An 18,279-nucleotide genomic window follows, 5' to 3' on the forward strand; every position below is an offset into this window, starting at 1 on the left:
CACAAACACAACACGTTCCGTCCGGACAAAAGGAAAGTGACGAGGTAGGGTGATGCCAGCTGGTGATGGGGCGCGGAATGGAGGGAGCAGGCAAGCAGGCAGGTGGGCAAGCAACAGTGTCAAGGGAGAAAGAGAAAGGCGTGAGGGGGTCCTCGTGTGTTTTATTGTATTACTGTACAGAGCTGTGACAAGAGTACAGCGTACAGTGCAGCTCATGCAGCTACTGAGTGAATGCATCGGAGCCTGAGACAGATTGCCGACCTAGTCTTTTTTAGCCCGCGGGTCTGTCTTCCCACAGCTGTCTGTCGTGTTGGACTCTCATTTGCCCACGATTGTTTTAATGATACATGATTCTTTGCTGCTTCACCACGTAGTGTATACCAGCTTTTAATACTAGATTGCAGCCTAGCAGCGTGCGTGCGTTGTAGCACTCTACCAGTGCAGTTCACCCTTGACGCCCTTTTCGGGTTCCGGTTTCTTTTCTGGCTCGGCGAAGCCGAGGTTCTTGAACTCGTCCTTGGCCATGAGGTTGCTGCAATAGTCGAGTGAGTCAGCAGAGGGCAAGAATACAGAGAAACAGAGGGTGAGCATCTCTTACCGATCCATTCGGCAAGTCAGGTAATCCTTTGCCATATGGCGGCACTCTTCCTCATTGACCCCGCGGACCCTCTTCATGCATGACAGATAGTTCTGCATGGCCTTCTTGCATTCGCCTACCGTGAATGAATACATTAGCCTGCATGTGGATGGTGATGGGACAACGAGGGCATGAACTAACCGTCATGGTCCAACGGGAAGCTTCCTCGCTGGGGCCTACATCTGACATCAGCTCCTCTTTCATGTCTGCATGGAGGGGCCGTAGGATAAAGAGAGATGAGCATACGGGGTAGGCCTAGTCGTAGGCAATGTTCCGGGGCTGCCAAATGTGCTCATGATGTCTGTCGGTTGAGTACTCGTATCAAGTTCATGGTGGCGACTGGGGAATATCTTGGGGCAGTTGTATGTGAGTCGACTGGTTAGGTGCATATGTACTTAATGGTGGAAGTTGCTAGAAGAATATGAAGGTACAGAGTACTATATGCTGTTAACAGCACTTGTGCTGATATTTTGTACTGCTGGGGGGCTATAGTGGGGCGGGCTCCAGCTGTCCAGTGACCTACCCCCTAACCTGTCTGCGCTGGACGGGCTCTCCAGCGCTCTCTCCCCCTCCGGAGCAATGCCTACGTGTACTTGTACACGTATGTACGGAGTACTGGGATCCTAATCCCTCCGCCATCAGTGGACCATCTAGCACCAAGTATTAAATATTGTCACTGCTACTGCTCTGTACTCGTACTGCCTCTGCACGTGAACCGCGCAACATCCTTGCCCGTACTCCGTATCCCGTACTGGAACCTACAACATATCGGCTCCATCTTCTCGAAGCACCTGGCGTCCGGACCCTGTCTGCTTGCATGAAACGCTCGTTCCTCCCGCCCTTGGAGACGCACTGCGCATCCTCAACGCTTTGATTGCGCGGTTCCCTCCTCGACTCTGTCCCTTCTTCTGTCCTTCTCTCCCCGTTTGCCGACAATCGACTGCGTCACCATGGCAGCCCTTGGCGAGGACCTTCTCAGCACCGTCAACAAGCTGCAAGACTTGACCTTCAACACCATCGGCAATGACTCTCTAGACCTGCCGCAGATTGTATGTCTACTCGCATGGCTCATATTCCGTTGGAACCTTTAATTCCAACCCCTATACCCCCTTGCCCGCGCATACGCTGACGCTGCTTCTTCCCTCCCTTGCAGGTTGTCGTCGGTTCTCAGTCGGCTGGAAAGTCGTCGGTCCTTGAAAATATCGTCGGTCGAGATTTTCTCCCTCGGGGTGCTGGCATCTGCACCCGTCGACCTCTGATTCTGCAGCTCATCAACGTTACCGACGACGAATCTGCATCTGACCCCGTCAACGACCCATACCGCTCAGCCAGCTCTGCTCGCCGCTCAGAGTGGGCCGAGTTTACCCACATCCCCAACAGAAGATTCACAGACTTTTCCGACGTCAAGCGCGAGATCGAGAATGAGACATCCAGGGTCGCCGGTAACAACAAGGGAATCAACCGTCAGCCCATCAACCTCAAGATCTACTCTCCGCACGTGCTCAACCTGACCCTCGTGGATCTGCCCGGTTTGACCAAGGTATGTGGGCGTCATCACCACCAGCTAACCTTAAATTTTTCCGTACCCAACTCTGACGAATTATAATCACTCTACAGGTCCCTATCGGAGACCAGCCCTCCGATATCGAGAAGCAGACGCGCAACCTGATCTCCGAGTACATTGCCAAGCCCAACAGCATCGTCCTTGCCGTCTCCCCCGCCAATGTCGACCTCGTCAACTCGGAAGCCCTTAAGCTCGCCCGCCATGTCGACCCTCTCGGCCGACGCACCATCGGCGTGCTTACCAAGGTTGACCTCATGGACCACGGCACCAATGCCCTCGACATCCTTTCCGGCCGTGTCTACCCGCTGAAGCTGGGCTTTATCGGTGTCGTCAACCGCTCGCAGTCCGATATCCAGTCCAGCAAGCCCATGGAGGATGCCCTCCAGGCCGAGATGGACTTTTTCAAGCACCACCCCGCCTACCGCAACATCGCCTCCCGTTGCGGCACGCGTTTCCTGGCCAAGACACTCAACACGACGCTGATGAGCCACATCCGGGAGCGACTGCCCGACATCAAGGCGAGGCTCAACACCCTCATGGGCCAGACCCAGCAGGAGCTTGCCAGCTACGGCGACATGCAGTTCAGTGGCAAGGAGCACAGGGGTTCTCTTATTCTTCAGCAGATGACGCGGTTCGCCTCGTCCTTTATCTCATCCATCGACGGTACCTCGTCCGAAATCTCTACCAAGGAGCTCAGTGGCGGTGCCCGGATCTACTACATCTTCAATTCGGTCTTTGGCAACTCGCTCGAGTCCATCGACCCCACCTCCAACCTCACAGCTCTAGACATCAGGACGGCCATCCGCAACTCGACGGGACCCAGGCCCAGCCTGTTTGTGCCCGAGATGGCCTTTGACCTGTTGGTCAAGCCTCAGATCAAGCTTCTCGAGATCCCCAGTCACCGTTGCGTGGAGCTCGTATACGAGGAGCTCATCAAGATCTGCCACACCTGCGGCTCCACCGAGCTCTCTCGGTTCCCCAGGATGCAGGCCAAGCTCATCGAGACGGTATCGGACCTCCTGCGCGAAAGGCTCGGGCCGACATCCAACTACGTCGAGTCGCTCATCTCGATCCAGCGCGCCTACATCAACACCAACCACCCCAACTTCCTCGGGGCCGCGGCTGCCATGAGCAATGTGGTCAGCGCCAAGCAGGAGCGGGAACGCAAGCGCCTGATCCAGGAAGAGCGCGAGCGCAGGGAGCAGCGACGTCTCAAGGAGGCGGGCCCCGAGGGGGAGGCCGAGGGCGAGGAGGGAGCGGCCAACACGGAGAAGGCCGGCAAGGCGTCGTCAAAGCAGGTGTCCAAGGTGGCCAGGAGCATGTCGCCTTCTGTGCGGGACAACGGGCACGGCAGCATGAAATCGGCCATGAATGGCGTCAACCGCGGCATCTCGCCGGGCCAACTGCACGGGCAGGGGCTGAACAATGCTAGAGACTCGTTCCTCAACTACTTCTTCGGCAAGGACGGCATCTCGAGCTACGGCAACGCCCCGCCACCCAGCGGCGCCGGGGTCGGCAGCGGCCTCAACAGCAGCAGGCAACAGCAGATTGGGCAGTCGGACTCGGTCTTCCCGCCCAGCATACGCAGGGATGAGCAGCTTCCCACCAGGTCACCCAGTACACTGTACGATGAGGATTACGATAAGAAGGGACTCGCCGCGCACTTTGTAAGGGTTTCCCTGTTTTTTTCTTTTTTTTCTTCTTTCCTCTCTTTTGTGCGACATCTTCACCATCTCTTGAGAAGTTGCTAACCTTTTTGACCTGAAGGGTGAATCCAACGAGCCTGCCCTGACGGACCGCGAGGCCATGGAAACGGAGCTGATCCGCGCCCTCATCTCGTCCTACTTCAACATCGTCCGCGAGTCCATCGCCGACCAGGTCCCCAAGGCGGTCATGCACCTCCTGGTCAACCACTGCAAGGACGTCGTGCAGAACCGTCTGGTGACGGAGCTCTACAAGGAGAGCCTTTTCGAGGAGCTCCTGTACGAGGACGACAATGTCAAGAAGGATCGTGAGAAGAGTGAGAAACTCCTCGAGACGTACAAGGAAGCGGCCAAGATTATCGGCGAAGTCGTGTAGACTTGCTCTCCCCCCCCCTCTCTCTCTCTCCCTCCCTCTCTCTCTCCTTTCCCCGCTTCCCACCTTAGATTATTATCTATTCCATGTGATGACTGGTTGCAAAGCATGTCACAATCATCTCTTGAGACGGAAGAATCACCTACTAGTCTTATTCGAAGATGGGAAAANGTCATGTTGAATTGAGTCTCACCTCTCTTTCTTCTTTCTTTTTCTTCTTCTTCTTCCCTTTTTTTTGCGCACACCCCCCCCCCCCCCCCCCCCCCCGCAGGGGATATGACGGATCTATTTATTTTCTATCCATGCCTGCTAGGGGCGGACTCTTCCCATCAACACCCCCCCTACCCCCCCCCCCCCCCCCCCCCCCCCCCCCAACACACACACACACATACTTAAAACACTGCTGTATTCCTTCTTCCTTGTTCCCCCCACCAAAAAAAAATTCCACCTTGTGAAATATATTTCGTTTCCTGTCTTTATAGCATGAATCTTGTTTTGCTTTCCCGGGAGACGAGCCGGTTAAGATGAACAAGGTAGTGTATATTTTGTATGTGTTGATTTAGAACGAGATGAAGAAGAAGAAGAGACTGGGGTCAAAGAACAAACAATAAGTAGTATACATTGTCAAATTGAGTAGTTTACGAGTGTCAAAGAGTTATTCTTCATAACCATACTTCCAATACGGGCCAGAGGGGGGGGTTGGGTTTAGATGTAAACGAGAAGAAAAGGAGAGGGGGAACCGGCGAAATTTTTTTTCTTCTTCCCTTCCTCTTTTTGTTTTCGTCATTACTATCTGTAATTTTTTTCAGTTTCTTTTTGTTTCTCTTTCTTTCAGAATTTCCTTTATTCCTTGCTCTCTACCTCCCCGCTTTCTTGTATGTAATACAGTGAGTAATCCAGACAATATCAACTTGTACGCCACACCGTCTCGTAACATCCAAGCATGCACTCCGATTCCTCGTCTACGCTCTGGCCGTCTTCAATCGTGACATTCACTCCTGACCGTCTAAATCTATACTGCTGACTCCCGATTCCTTATCCTCATCCCTTCTGAGGCACTCCCATAGGCAACTACAGCCAACTTCAGCATGCCAACCAGTTCGATGGCATCGAGTGCATGACCATCCCTAACTAACTCTACGCTCGTCATCTTCAAATGGTTCAAAAGTTTTGAATGCAACGTCATTCCCTTTATTGATTTGTTCCAACTATGTGACCATCCCAACGTCAAATCCTTCTTGTCCATCGTCGTAACCCAGCCAGTACTACATGGTTATTCTTCTTTTTCTTCTTTTACTCCGCAAGAAAACCTCCTCCCACTAATCTACCCTCGCACGGGCAGGATTATACTCCTCCAGACCCTGCAGCACACCTCCCTGGTGCACAGAACGCTGGATATAATACATGCCACCGCCTCTTCTCTCCAGGTCACGTACCCCGCTGAGTTGGTAGTCTTGGTGGTGTCCTACACCCCCTAGGTACGGCTGACGATCGAGGTACATGCTGCCGTGGATGTTGTCGTCAAATGCCCAGGGCAGGGCATCAGCAACGGTATTGTAGGCTACCCTGTCGTAGGCGAGCAGACGCGGCAGCGTGGCCAGTACGTGCATCTCCGGTAGCAATATCATCTGGGTGCGCCAGTCGAGCGGCGGAGCATTCGTGTTTTCGACGTGCGCGTCACGGAAGTGAATGGCAAGTTGTATGGCCGAGCACGGCCTTGGCTGCAGATTGACGAGCACGTCCTCGGCGCAGGGCTTGCATGCTAGGCCTTGGATGCTGCTCCCGATGGGCTTCATCTCCGCACAGCTCAGTAGCCCGTGGATAAACATCTGTAGCGGCGCCGACTCCGAGTATTCAATCTGAAATCCCTTGGCTATGTGGTGGACTGTGACGCACAGCGTGACGGCCTTGTCGATCCCCTCTACGCGAGAGATGACATTCCACGTCTGGCCGGCTATTCTAGCCATGAATTTGAGCCGGGCGTTATAAGCGCTCTCTGGCATCGGAGCTGGGCCCCACGCACTCGGACCTACAGGTTCGCGTTGGACTTGGACTGCCATACTATGCGGAGAAAGCTGGTTGGTATTTCTATTCCCGGATGCCGGCACTGAAGCTTGGTGGTACCCGCTTCCTCCATCGCCGGTATAAGTGGGATAGTATGTCTGCGGATGCGTTGATCGCGTATATGGCCATCGTCGGTCGGCGCCAGCAGCCGTAGTACCAGGTGCACAGGTAGCTTCTGGGAGTGATGTAGAGGAAGTTGCAGGAGGGAGTTCTGTGTGCGAGACAGGCCCTGGAGATATTATAGGTGGTGCAGGGGTTTTACTCAAGGAAGCAGGTTTACCACCACGTTTCGGCCCTGCGGGAGGCTTCTGACTGACCGGCGAGGACTTCTTCTTCTTCTTCTTCTTCTTCTCCTGTTGGCTTTGGGGCTTCTCTTCTCCGGAAGAGCCTCGTGTCTGAGGACCCTCAGAAATAGGTTTGAAGGGGGGTACTAGGGGCCATTCCGCTCTCCAGTTAACAACGATATGTCCAAGACTAAGGGCGTTGGTGTGCTTTGCTGCATAATGCTGAATGATGGCCTGGAAACCGTAGTACTTTGGAGTAGGGGGGCTGCAGCCGTTGCAGAGAAACATGGCGGGGCCATGCCTTACGACGTGGGGCTTGATCTTGACATCATATATCCACTTCATGTTCTCGAGCGTAAGCTTCTGAGTCCATGGTTTCCCCAGACGATCGACGGCAGGCTGTCGTCCGGCTGCGATGGCCTCCTGCCTTTCCCTCTCCACGTCAGCGTAGAACTGCTGTCGAACGTGAAGAAGGACACTGGACGAGAACAGCGGAGATAGGCTCTTGGTTACCCGCTGGCCTTCGTTCCATCCATGCTTGATGACTTCGTCAGCATAGGCTGATATCCGGGCCCTCAGGGGTCCCTGGGCACCGTCCCATTCCTCGTCAGAATTATTTTTCTTGGAAGCAGTGTTCCCCGGGCCTAGAGCACTGCTTCCCCTGGGTTTCGGGGTTGACTGTCCCGCTGGTTTCTGACCATGTTCAACGTCCTTTGCAGGGCTAGCTTTATCAACGTCGAAATGAAGCAGTGTCCTGCGCAGTTCGCCAGAGGCTTCCCATCTCTCCCAACGGGAGGCGTCTGCACGCGCCCTTTCACCAAGAATCGCAACACCCTTGAGCCACTCCTCGGCAACAGCGGGGCCAAGGCTCTGGGCCGAGTCAAAATCAGCATTGATGGCCTTGACTTGATCGTGCCAGTACAGCTTCATGAGCTGTCGTCTCGTTGGCTCACGGTCGCCCTGGATGGCCTGAGGTGAGACGACTTGCAGATCAGGAGTCAGGAAGACGGCAGGGAGGCCTGGTAGCAGGATCGAAGGGATCGCGGATGAAAGCAAAAGGTCGGCTTCCTACAATTAAAAAAAAAGAAAATAATACGATGAGAAACCTGAATAAGCCCATGGTCTCGTTTGGATTGGCCCTGTCTGGTCTGGTCGGTCTTCGAGCCGTGGATCACGTACCTTGAGTCCCTTCTTCATGAGGCACAGGCCACACGAGACAATGCCAAATGTGAAGATGGTAGACACACCCCGTGCACCAGGGCCGCGGTGCCAAGGATCTTTGATCGATCGGAGTTTGGTATTTTCATCGCGTAGGCTGCAGAATTGGCATACAGTACCACACACCATCCGCCACATGTCCAGCTCGGACCTGCCTCTCATGGGAGCTGGCATACGCGGCCAAAAGAGTCGCCTAGAAGCCTGCCATATCATATCAGGTGTGTACCTGGGAGACTTTGAAAAGATTCCTGTTGCTGCCGCGGCCACTGTCGATTCTCGGACAGGCAGAGACGAGCTGTTAGGGTTGAGGTAGCTGTTGAACAGCCTATTGACCCGCAACAGTCTCCCCAAGGAGCGAGGAGGCAGTAGGGCAAAAATACAATGCCACATCTCCGCTGGGAGCTGTCTCGACAAGTCCTGGCTGGCGCTGGACACAGGATGCTCCGACACTACCGGTGATGCTTTGGCTCTCTTGGTAGTCCTCTCCCCTTCTCCACCATCAGCCAACGATGGATTCGCTGCTGTTGCCACCGGCGACGACTTGCGTTTCCCCAACGACGATTGATGAAGACGATGACAATCGGCATCCCCGTCACGGTTAGCAACCGCAGGAGCAGCATGACTATCATCAATAACCAGGGGTACAGCAGGATCGTACGACGACTCGGAGCTCACGGGACTAGCGGGGCCATCCTTGTGGCCGTCCTGGTCGTTGTTGTTAACCTCATCTGGCTCCGTAGACAAGAGACCGCCTGTGACGAACTGGCCCGTACCGCGCGAGGTGGTAGCAGGAGCAGAAGCGTCGTCATGTACAGCCTGTATCGATTCCACAGGCCTAATACCACTCCCAGGGTGAGGGGCAGGATGGGAACAATGTTCCATGATTTCGACGGGAAGAAGAGAAAACGAAACCCTTGGTGAACATATATATATGTAGATGTATATATATAAACATATATATATATATATATATATACGATGGTGGGGAGAGGTGAGAGAGACAAACAGAGAAATAAAGAATAAAGGAGCTCCCGAGCAACGACTTCTCGAGAGAGATCTTTCCACAGTAGCTATTGCCACTACTAACACACAAAACTACACGAAGGTAGCAGTGATAGTACCAGAAGGAGATGGAAGCTGAAGACGACGTCCTTGATAAACACCAATCGACACAGATGAAATCATCATATCCTGATTAGTTTTCAGAACAGATAAGGGGAGATTAGAATGAAAAGAAAGGAAAGAGAGGAGGTTGGAGGGGGGGAGAGAAAAAGAAGAACTTTTGGATTATCAAAACAGGAAATTTCATCATCTACGCGACAAGGAAGGAGCGATTGCGAGTACGCGCACCTGCCTGCCCTGCAGAGAATTACGTCAAGAAGCGATGACTAATCAATTTTAGCTTACTATAGCACTCACTCCCTCTACTCATTTAATCCTTCTTTCCTTCCCTTAATATACAGTGAACACGTGACACATGTTATAAATCTATTCTAACAGAAGCACAGCGCACAAAATTGCAATTAAACAGAGCAGTGAAAATGACGGTGCTTAACCCTTTTTATTTTTGATAGTCTATGTTGCGCATAATAGAAAAAGAGATTTGGGGGGGAAACAACTACCACGGGAGTCACTACTACTGCACAGAGTATGGTAGTAGCGCGATGCATGGATAGAGTACGACAAAGGAAAAGAGGACAGACAGTCATATCTGACCAAGGTGTGGAGTTTGACAGAAAGCAAGAACAGAGCAACACAACAGCAACATGGGGGGAAATTTTAAAACAAAAAAAGGGAGACTGAGATGTGTGACGTGTAAACGTCCTATCAAACTGTCCGAGAATATAAACACGACCGAAGATAAAAAATGCGGCGGAAAAAACAGGCAAGGGGGCGCAATGCACTCTCAGTCGAACCTTGAGGGATGGGTGGGAACGGAGAGCACGTCTAACAGGTGTGCGCGCAGGACCACGGTGACTCGGGTCAACTCAAACTCTCCTCCATTATGCCTTGCGCTTGCCCTTGGGCATACGGACAAGCCAGTACAAGACGAGCGATGCGGCGATGTTGAAGATGATGTAGACCATGCCGATGCCGAAGTCGCGCCACCTGTTGTCAAAGTTGGCGCTGATGCCGGCCAGGAACGTGTTCGTCTTAGCCAGGGGGCAGTACTGGCAGGCCGTGGTGGCGCTGCCGTTCTCCAGATATCCGCCGGCGCCCGCGACGAAGCCGGGGTCGGTCAGGAATTCGTCGCAGGTCATGTTCGCCGGGGGGTTGACCGTGACGAGCTCATTGCTCTCGCAGGTGACATCCACGTTGGCCAGACCAGTCGACAGGATGGACGAGAGGAGGTAGGTGAAGGGCGACACGCGGTACATGAAGATCCAGAAACCGGGCATCTGATCGGGGGAGGCGAGGACACCGCAGAAGAGGAGGCACATCATGAACATGACGTTGGCCAGGTTACCACCTGCCTCGGCCGACTCGGTGATGGCGATGCAGGCGTGAGCAAAGGTGCAGGTGAAGACGAGGAACTGCCAGAGGAGAAGCCACATGAGCGCGCCACGATCCGCGGACTGACCGGCCTGCGAGGCATTGTTGTTGAGACCGACGGGGTAGTAGACGCAGATGAACATGAAGATGGACATGAGCGAATTCCAGGGGATCTCGACCAGGACCTGCGAGAGCATGAAGACCTTCCAGCTGTACGTCTTGGACGGCCTCTCGCGGACCTCGTAGAGCGACCGCTGGGTGACGAAGTGGGGCATCTGCTGCTGCACGAGCTGACCGAAGACGGTGAGAATGTTGAAGATGGCAAACATCTGGTTCTGCAGGCCCTGGATACTGAGCGGGGCGTCGAGGAAGACGAGACCGATGAAGAGAGCGACACCAGTGCAGAGGATGAACTTGGAGTAGATGTAGCTGGGCGTGCGCCAGTACTGCTCAAACACGCGGCGGGTGACGATGTTCATCTGGGACCAGAAGGGCGCGGCGAACTCGCGGAACGACTCAGACTTCTCCTCGCCCGAGAGCGCACCCCTGGCTTCGCCTTCGGACTTGAGACGCTGAAGCTCGGTCTGGACGGCGGCGTATTCGGGGCTGTCGCGCCAGGCCTGGTGCCAATCCACATCAGTAGATGATCCGGGGGCGGCGCCGATGGCCTCGAGCATCCACTCGGCCGGGTTCTCGCCGTCGTTGCAGGGCCGGGCTCCGTGACCTTGGAAGTACGAGGTGAGGGTCTTGGAGTGCTCTCCGATGTCGCCGAAGTAGACGGTGCGTCCACCCTTGGCGAGGAACAGGAGGCGGTCGAAACGCTGGAAGAGCATGGCAGACGGTTGGTGGATGGTGCAGAGGATAGACTGGCCGGCCTTGGAGAGCTTCTCGAGGAGGTCGAGGATGGCCCACGAGGTTTGCGAGTCGAGACCAGAGGTAGGCTCGTCAACGAACAGAAGAAGGGGGGGCTTAGCCGCCAGCTCCACACCGATGGTAAGACGCTTGCGCTGCTCAACGTTGAGTCCCTCGCCGAGGACGCCGACGACGGCGTCGGCGTAATCCTGCATGTCAAGAAGCCTGATGACCTCGTCCACGTAGGCGAGCTTCTCAGCCTTGGGAGTCGAAGCGGGCTGACGGAGGAGAGCGCTGAAGGAGAGGGCTTCGCGGACGGTGCTGGTTTCCAGGTGGAGGTCCTGCTGCTGGACGTAGCCGGTCTTGCGTTGGAAGGAGTCGTCGCGGATCTTGCCATCGACCAGCATCTCGCCAGTGATGACACCCATGCTGACACGATCAGCCAAGCAGTCGAGAAGAGTAGTCTTTCCAGCACCGGACACACCCATGAGCGCCGTCAAGGTTCCCGGCTTGACCCAACCGTCAACGTGGTCGAGGATACGCCTCGGCTCGCCCTTGATGGTGATGTCGTAGCAGACGTTGTTCCAGTGGAAGACGCTGGTGGAACCCTGAATGTTGGCGGCATCGTTGTCCACGGTTCCCTTCTCGGTGAGCGGGACCGGACCGGAGTTGGAAGCCTCGGCATCGGCCTTTCCCTTGACGATGGGAGGAAGGTGACCACGACGGAAGACGAGGATCTCGCCCTTGGACTTCTTGGCCGAGATCAGCTCAGTAGCGGCCAGGTAGAGGACGTGGAGGGCAATGGCAAAGGCGATGAGGATTCCCACGTTGCGCCACTTGTGCGACCTGGTGTACTTGTAGAGGACCTCGATATACCTCGTGCCAGAGACGGTGGTGGAGCCGGGAAGAGAGCCGACGGCGGTGCAGGCCATGTTCGCAATGTCCGTGTCCTCGTAGCCGGGGAAGAGGGGGCTGGGGACGAAGGCGTCGCACTCGAAGGTGCGGCCGTGGAACTCATTGATCATCAAGGCCTCGAACCCGTAGGCGACGGGGTCGAGGTAGTTGATCCAGCGGCACCAGCCAAGCATGTAGTCGACCGGAATGACAAAGCCGGTGAAAATGACCAGGGCGAGGATGAGGAAGGCGGCGGGGACCATGGCCTGCGAGAGACTGCGGGACAGAGCGGCGATGGAGCGGAAGAGGCCGGACATGGACAGCGTCATGAGGAAGGAGACCAGGAGGAAGAAGAAGAACGCGCCGGGCTCACGCCTGAGATGGGTCATGAAGTAGAGCGTCAGATTGTAGAACAGGGCGTTCGTGATCTTGTAGGGCATATCAACGATGATGGAGGAGAAGGCCTCGGCAGACGAGTGGTAGAAGCCGTAGCGGGTTTGCTTCTCGACAATCGGCCTCTGGGCGTACTGCGTCAGGATTTCGAGGGCGCTGGAGAAGGCGTTGGCGAGGATGGCGACGAAGATGACGGCGGACCGGTTGTAGAAGGCCGAGGTGGAGGGCTGGAGATCATAGAAGAGGGACGAGATGATGAGGGCGGTGGAGCTGTTGGCGATGAGGGCAAACAGGGTGACGCCGGGATCGCCGAACAGACGCTTCCAGCCACGCCAGAGACAGAGCTGACACTGCTGGGCGAAGGAGAGCGTGAAGGGGGACTTGAGACGCTGAGACTTGGCCTGGGCAGCCCTCTTGTGGGCGCGGAACTCCTCGGCAGCCTTGACGCCGTCGCCGGAGAACTCGGCCTTGTAGGCGGCGATCTCGGCCTTGAGGTTCTGGTACTCGGTGCTGGCCTTCCAGCAGGCGGCAAACTCATCAGGGGTGCGGGGCACGCGGCTCTCCCAGCCCGGGCGGATGACGCGCTCGGTAGGGGCGGTCATGGAGGTGAGGAAGTCGGGAGTGGTCTGGCGGGAGGGGCACTCGAAGCCGAGGCCGATGAAGTAGTCCTTGGCGTCGGTGGCACGTCCGAAGTAGATCTGCCTGCCCTCGTAGATGACGGTGACCTTGTCGAACAGGTCGTAGGCGCTCTGGGGGGACTGGTAGATGGAGACTCCGCAGGTCTGCTCGAACAGGTCGGACTGGAGGCGCAGCGTCTTGCAGAACTCGACGGCGTTGGCGGAGTCGAGACCACGAGTGGAGTTGTCCCAGAACTGGAGGGGCGCGCTGGAGAGGGTGGCCTCGGAGATGGTGACACGCTTCCTCTCACCACCGGAGACACCGCGGATGTACTCGTTACCGACGCGGGTGTTGACGGTGTGGCTGATGCCGTACATGGCCATGACGACGTCGCGGAGGTGGTCGCAGAACTGGTTGCGGGTGAGGCCGGCCGGGATGTTGCGAGGGCACCTGGCGCGGGAGGCGAAGGTGAGGGTGTCGCCGACGGAGAGCATGGGGAAGTGGACGTCGACCTCGGCGGTGTAGATGGCCTCGCCGCGGTGGTGGGTGTGCATCTCCTGGGGGGTGATGCCCTCGTAGTTGAGGTACGACTTTTCGTCGACGTAGATGCCGTTGGTCTCACCGGACAGCGTCTTGAGGAAGGTGGTGCAGCCGGCACCGGGGGGGCCGAGGGCGACGAGCATCTCGCCCGGGCGGACGAGACCGTCGAAGTCGCGGAGGATGTCGATGCGGCGCTGGCCGCTGTTGCCGTTGCCGCCGATGGCGGTGCGCAGCAGGGACGGGATGGACAGCCAGACGTTGCCGACGTCCTTCTGGAAGTCGGACTCGGCACCGTAGCCGAAGACGTTGAGGTCCTCGAAGCAGAAGCCGCTGCGGCGGAAGCCACCTCCACCCTCGCGGGTCATCTTGGCGAGAGCCTTGGCCCAGGCGCGGGCGTTGAACTTGGGGCTGGAAGGGTTGAGACTGGTGTCGGCGTCGGAGAAGAGGCCGGAGAGGTCGACGTCGCCGGTCTGCTGACGGGACATCTGGGTGGCGAGCTGCTGGACGATGGAGTGCCTGCGGTTCATCTCGGCACGGTCGTCATCATCGCTGGCCTCGGAGGAGGTGTCGATGTTGTCGCCGGCGTCGGCACCCTTGGAGTCGAGGGCATGCTGGACACCGTCGGTCGTCTTGTTGGTGAAGGTGTTTGTGCTCGTAGACGACGAGTGTAGCGTGCGGGTAGGCTCAGGGCCTCCCTCTGGCTCGCCGGACATGGTTGGCTAGTCTGTCGGGGTAGCACAGCAGACGTTGGGTGGATGTCCTGGAATTAGGAGAGAGATGTTAGCAGGCTGTCTCCGCGTGTGCGTGTGCGTCGCACAGACGACGCTGCGAAGGGCCCGGCGCGGACGATGCGGTCACATACAGATTAAGAGGGTTGCTCGGGTAGTAGCGAAGAAGCAGATGCGGCGAAAAGCGAGATGCAAAGACGAAGCGAATATATCGGCACCGCGAGTCGAAGAGAGTGAAAGGGTCGAGGTTGAGGCGCTCGATGAGACGAGGGATAAATGAGAGTAGACGGTGAGTGATTAGTTGAATTATATAAAGAATATAAAAAAGATTAATGAAAAGAAAACTGGAAGCAAGAATACTTGAAGAGACTTGAAGCACCTGGAAATGAGGAAAGTATCAGTCAAAAGGAACCAAAAAGGAGTCTTGGTATATATTGACGGAATCTTTCCAGTTCCAGAGGACTAGAAGTAAGGACAAGTAGCACTATCGAAGGAGGAAGAGAAAAAAAGGACCCAAGACGCTTCTTTATGAAGACAGACAAAAGAAACAAACGTGATAGGCACGGGATACTTGTCCCACCCGTCAGTCCGCGACCGAAAACCCCGGTCGGGGAGTTATCCATGTCCGATGGTGACAATGGCATACGAGTAAGTGTGTGTGTGCGTGTGTGTGTGTGTGTGTGTATACGAGTATGTGTGTATGTGTGTGTGTGTGTGTGTGTGTGTGTGTGTGTGTGTGTACCCCCAGCTCGGGCCCCTGCGAGGGAGGGTCGACCTCTGAGCACGACTACGATAGGAGAGTATCCGCACTCCCTCTTACTCATAATAATAACGATGCTGCTGCTAGTTGATTCTACTAGGGCTGCTAGTACCGCTACGGCTACTAGCGCTGCTACGGCTACCACCACCGTCCGTACTAGCTACTCATGAGCAGGAGATGGGAGTGAGAGAGCGGAGCGTCCCTGGGGGGGTGAGGAGGGGGAGGGGGTGGAGGGGTGTGTACCTCTCTCCCCTATATCATCATACTCCTACCTGGCCCTACGAGCTGTACGCGCGTTGGTGAGGCGTAGAAGAAGAAGAAGATTAAGCTCAAAGGTGAGGAACATGCCGTGTACGTATACGACGGTACAGTATAATCTGCACAGATAGCGCATTATCAATTGGCATGGAACCAGAAAAGAAAAGGGGGCGCATGGCGAAAAAGAAAAAAGAAAAAAAAGAAGAAAAGAAAAAGAATGGGTCCAAAAGAGACTCCAGGCCATGTACTATGCATGTCTGTACTCCATACTAATCTCAGGACTAGGGGTCCATGATCTCTTCTCTCTCTCGGGCCCGAGACCGTCTCCGCTCCTCCCTCCTAGACGCCAGGTGTACGTATCCCGTCCACGCCGGGGGCGTACGTGTAGATCGGTATCGCTACCCGCTACGCAGCAATACGATACATGATAATCCGTACATACGAGGCTATACCATCGCCCATACACATATACCATTCGGCAGAACCGCCTGCAGTAGAAAACCTGCGTACCGTGGTGGTCTCAGTCCCAGTCCCAGACGTCGATGTACGAGCAGATCGACACCCCCCCCTCCTTTCATCCCTGGAAACCGTCAAAGGTCAATGCTATCACTCTCACTTAACTCTGCGATACGGTCTACGGGTATTACGTCTCTCGAGTACACGTACTAGGCACGAGAGCATCCTACCCTCCCTCGTACGAGTATCCTACCGCCAGAAGAGGTCGCGTGCATATCTGGTAGCAGCAGGTAGCAGCAGCAGCAGCAGCAGTAGTAACAGTGGTGGTGGTGGTGGTGGTGGTAGTGGTAACAGTAGTGGCGGCAATAGCAATAGCAGCAAGTATTAGTACCGCTCGTACGCTGCCTGTCGTCCACAGGATACAGTACACAGCTCCTCCTCTGCACTCACACAGACAGAGACAGACACACAAAACGCACACGCACACGCACACGCACGCGCACACAAGACCAACCCCCCCCCCCCCCCCCCCCCCCCTCTTTCCAAACATCAACACTTCTTCAGACGTGCCCAGACCTCGTTCCCATCCGAATCCGAAGCCGGAAACCTCTACTCTTCCGTCTGAGATAGAGAGAGAGAGAGAGAGAGAGAGAGGGACATCTCTGTTCTCCCTCCTCCTGCTCCTGCTTCCTTCAATATGCCAGCCGTCAGCTCCCCCAGGAAGCTGGCCTGCGTATACTGCCAGAGTCGAAAGAAGAAGTGTGACAGGAAGTCACCGTGTTCCCTATGTTTCGAGGTCAGTCGGAAAGAAAGAGGGAGAGAGAGGAGTCTCTCTCAACCAACAGCAACAACAACAACCCCTCCCTGCTGCTTTACTACTTCAACATCATGTTGCTGACACAGAGCTTGACAACAGAAAGGTCTGATCTGCACACCGAGCACGCCTGCTCCTACGAGGAAGCGTCGACAGCCGACTAAGGAGCTGCTCGAGAGGATGACTCGGTGCGAGGAGCTCCTGAGGTTATGTCTGGAGCAGAACGCCCTCTGCCACACGGCCGGCTTGAGATCGTCCCCTTCTACTTCCTCTTCTTCGCCGCCGCCCAAGTCTCGCGGGACACCTTCGGTCGAGGGCGATCAGGTCCTGCCCTCGACCGAGAATGATGATGCCATGGCAGCCGCGAACGATATGTCGTTGCGACCGAGGTCATAGTCGGCTATTCGTCTCCTTCTTTCTCTTCTTTCTCCTCTTTCTCTTCCCTTCTCCTTTCTTTCTCTTCTTTCTCTTCCCTTCTCCCTTCTTTCCCCGTGTCCTTTCTACTCGGTGTCATCTGGCGTTTTACGGGATTATACTCTGGTAACCAATTGTCGGGGTTAACCTTTTGTTATCTATCGGTTTATTCTTATTTTATTTCCTCAGGAAAGCTCTCTGCTCTCACTATTGCCCGCCGGATTTGGATTGGCTTTCACTATTTTCTTTCCTTGGTCATTCTCCACAAACAAGAACCACAACGACCACGACACACACACACACACACACACACACACACACGCACACAAAAAAAACCCCCCTCCACAGCATCTCAGGCATTCAAGGAGGCGGGGACCAGCCTGTTTATCGTTAACAAGCCGTCACTCTAAGAGCCCGGTAATTTCTTTTTTTTTTCTTCTTAGCGCAAGGACAAGGTCAATACTACCAATACCACGCGTGCGTTCATGACCATCTCTCTCCTACCGAAGTGACCAACAAGAAAGACGGAGAAACAACAGGAATGGGGGCGGTCCCAATGTAAAAAAAAAAAAAAAAATCGAAAAATCTGGCAAGTCAGTCCATACAGTGTAGCAGAGTTCACACTCGTAAGAGCAACACTCGTACCTCCGTACGCGACGAGGAGGAGGAGGAGGAGGAAGCCGGGGGGGGGGGGGGGGGGGGGGGGGGGGGGGGGGGGGGGGGGGGGGGGGGGGGGGGGGGGTGTGTGCGCGCACTTGAATTGACAAGAGTGACGAAGACGCTTTTAGGTTGCCGCTTCGGGTAATCAAATCTCTAGTGTTCCCCGCTTCTTCGACCCCCACATGATGCACCTCAGGACTCTCGTCAATCCGAAACACCGAAACACCGAATCGGCCAAGGGCGGGGACTGGCTAGTATCTGCTCCATAAATTCCCCGTCGTCTCTCGTCGCTGCATCCTCCTTGCCATGATTATTTTCGTCTTTTTTTGGGGGGGACGGAGGGAGGGGTCGTCGTCGTCCTCGCCGTTGTTGTTGTTGTTGTTCATGATTCTCTCCCCCTCCATCTGATTCTCTCATGCCCCTGACTAGAAATCCATGGAAATAGATCGAGAGAAGGAAATAAAATATAATATATGTATGTATGTATATGTATATATATATATATATATATATATGTATAAATGATTGCTTATCATATACGACTTAGAACATCTTC

General features: G+C 55.2%; 5 protein-coding genes across 5 annotated transcripts; 2 read left to right on the top strand and 3 right to left on the bottom strand.

Moving 5' to 3' along the window:
- Positions 1-432: 432 nt before the first annotated feature.
- Positions 433-933, bottom strand: GMORB2_6867 (cytochrome c oxidase assembly protein subunit 19; the record flags this gene model as incomplete). The annotated part of the gene is made up of 4 exons (XM_035468833.1): positions 433-532; positions 599-713; positions 779-813; positions 884-933. 4 exons carry the CDS (start codon positions 931-933, stop codon positions 433-435), a joined length of 300 nt encoding a protein of 99 aa, XP_035321213.1.
- Positions 934-1,587: 654 nt separating this feature from the next.
- On the top strand, positions 1,588-4,280 carry GMORB2_6868 (dynamin 1-like protein; the record flags this gene model as incomplete). Its single annotated transcript, XM_035468834.1, has 4 exons — positions 1,588-1,686; positions 1,791-2,177; positions 2,255-3,868; positions 3,969-4,280. The coding sequence occupies 4 exons, from the start codon at positions 1,588-1,590 to the stop codon at positions 4,278-4,280; spliced, it is 2,412 nt and encodes an 803-aa protein (XP_035321214.1).
- A 1,316-nt stretch (positions 4,281-5,596) lies between these two features.
- Positions 5,597-8,725, bottom strand: GMORB2_6869 (uncharacterized protein; the record flags this gene model as incomplete). The annotated part of the gene is made up of 5 exons (XM_035468835.1): positions 5,597-6,516; positions 6,745-7,594; positions 7,805-8,156; positions 8,224-8,331; positions 8,502-8,725. The coding sequence occupies 5 exons, from the start codon at positions 8,723-8,725 to the stop codon at positions 5,597-5,599; spliced, it is 2,454 nt and encodes an 817-aa protein (XP_035321215.1).
- A 1,121-nt stretch (positions 8,726-9,846) lies between these two features.
- Positions 9,847-14,346, bottom strand: GMORB2_6870 (ABC-type branched-chain amino acid transport system, ATPase component; the record flags this gene model as incomplete). The annotated part of the gene is made up of 1 exon (XM_035468836.1): positions 9,847-14,346. The coding sequence occupies one exon, from the start codon at positions 14,344-14,346 to the stop codon at positions 9,847-9,849; it is 4,500 nt and encodes a 1,499-aa protein (XP_035321216.1).
- Positions 14,347-16,532: 2,186 nt separating this feature from the next.
- On the top strand, positions 16,533-17,045 carry GMORB2_6871 (Fungal Zn(2)-Cys(6) binuclear cluster domain; the record flags this gene model as incomplete). Its single annotated transcript, XM_035468837.1, has 2 exons — positions 16,533-16,568; positions 16,752-17,045. 2 exons carry the CDS (start codon positions 16,533-16,535, stop codon positions 17,043-17,045), a joined length of 330 nt encoding a protein of 109 aa, XP_035321217.1.
- Positions 17,046-18,279: the final 1,234 nt, after the last annotated feature.

This window comes from Geosmithia morbida (genome assembly GCF_012550715.1).
Source record: "Geosmithia morbida isolate 1262 chromosome Unknown scaffold_7, whole genome shotgun sequence".
Classification (NCBI taxonomy): domain Eukaryota; kingdom Fungi; phylum Ascomycota; class Sordariomycetes; order Hypocreales; family Bionectriaceae; genus Geosmithia; species Geosmithia morbida.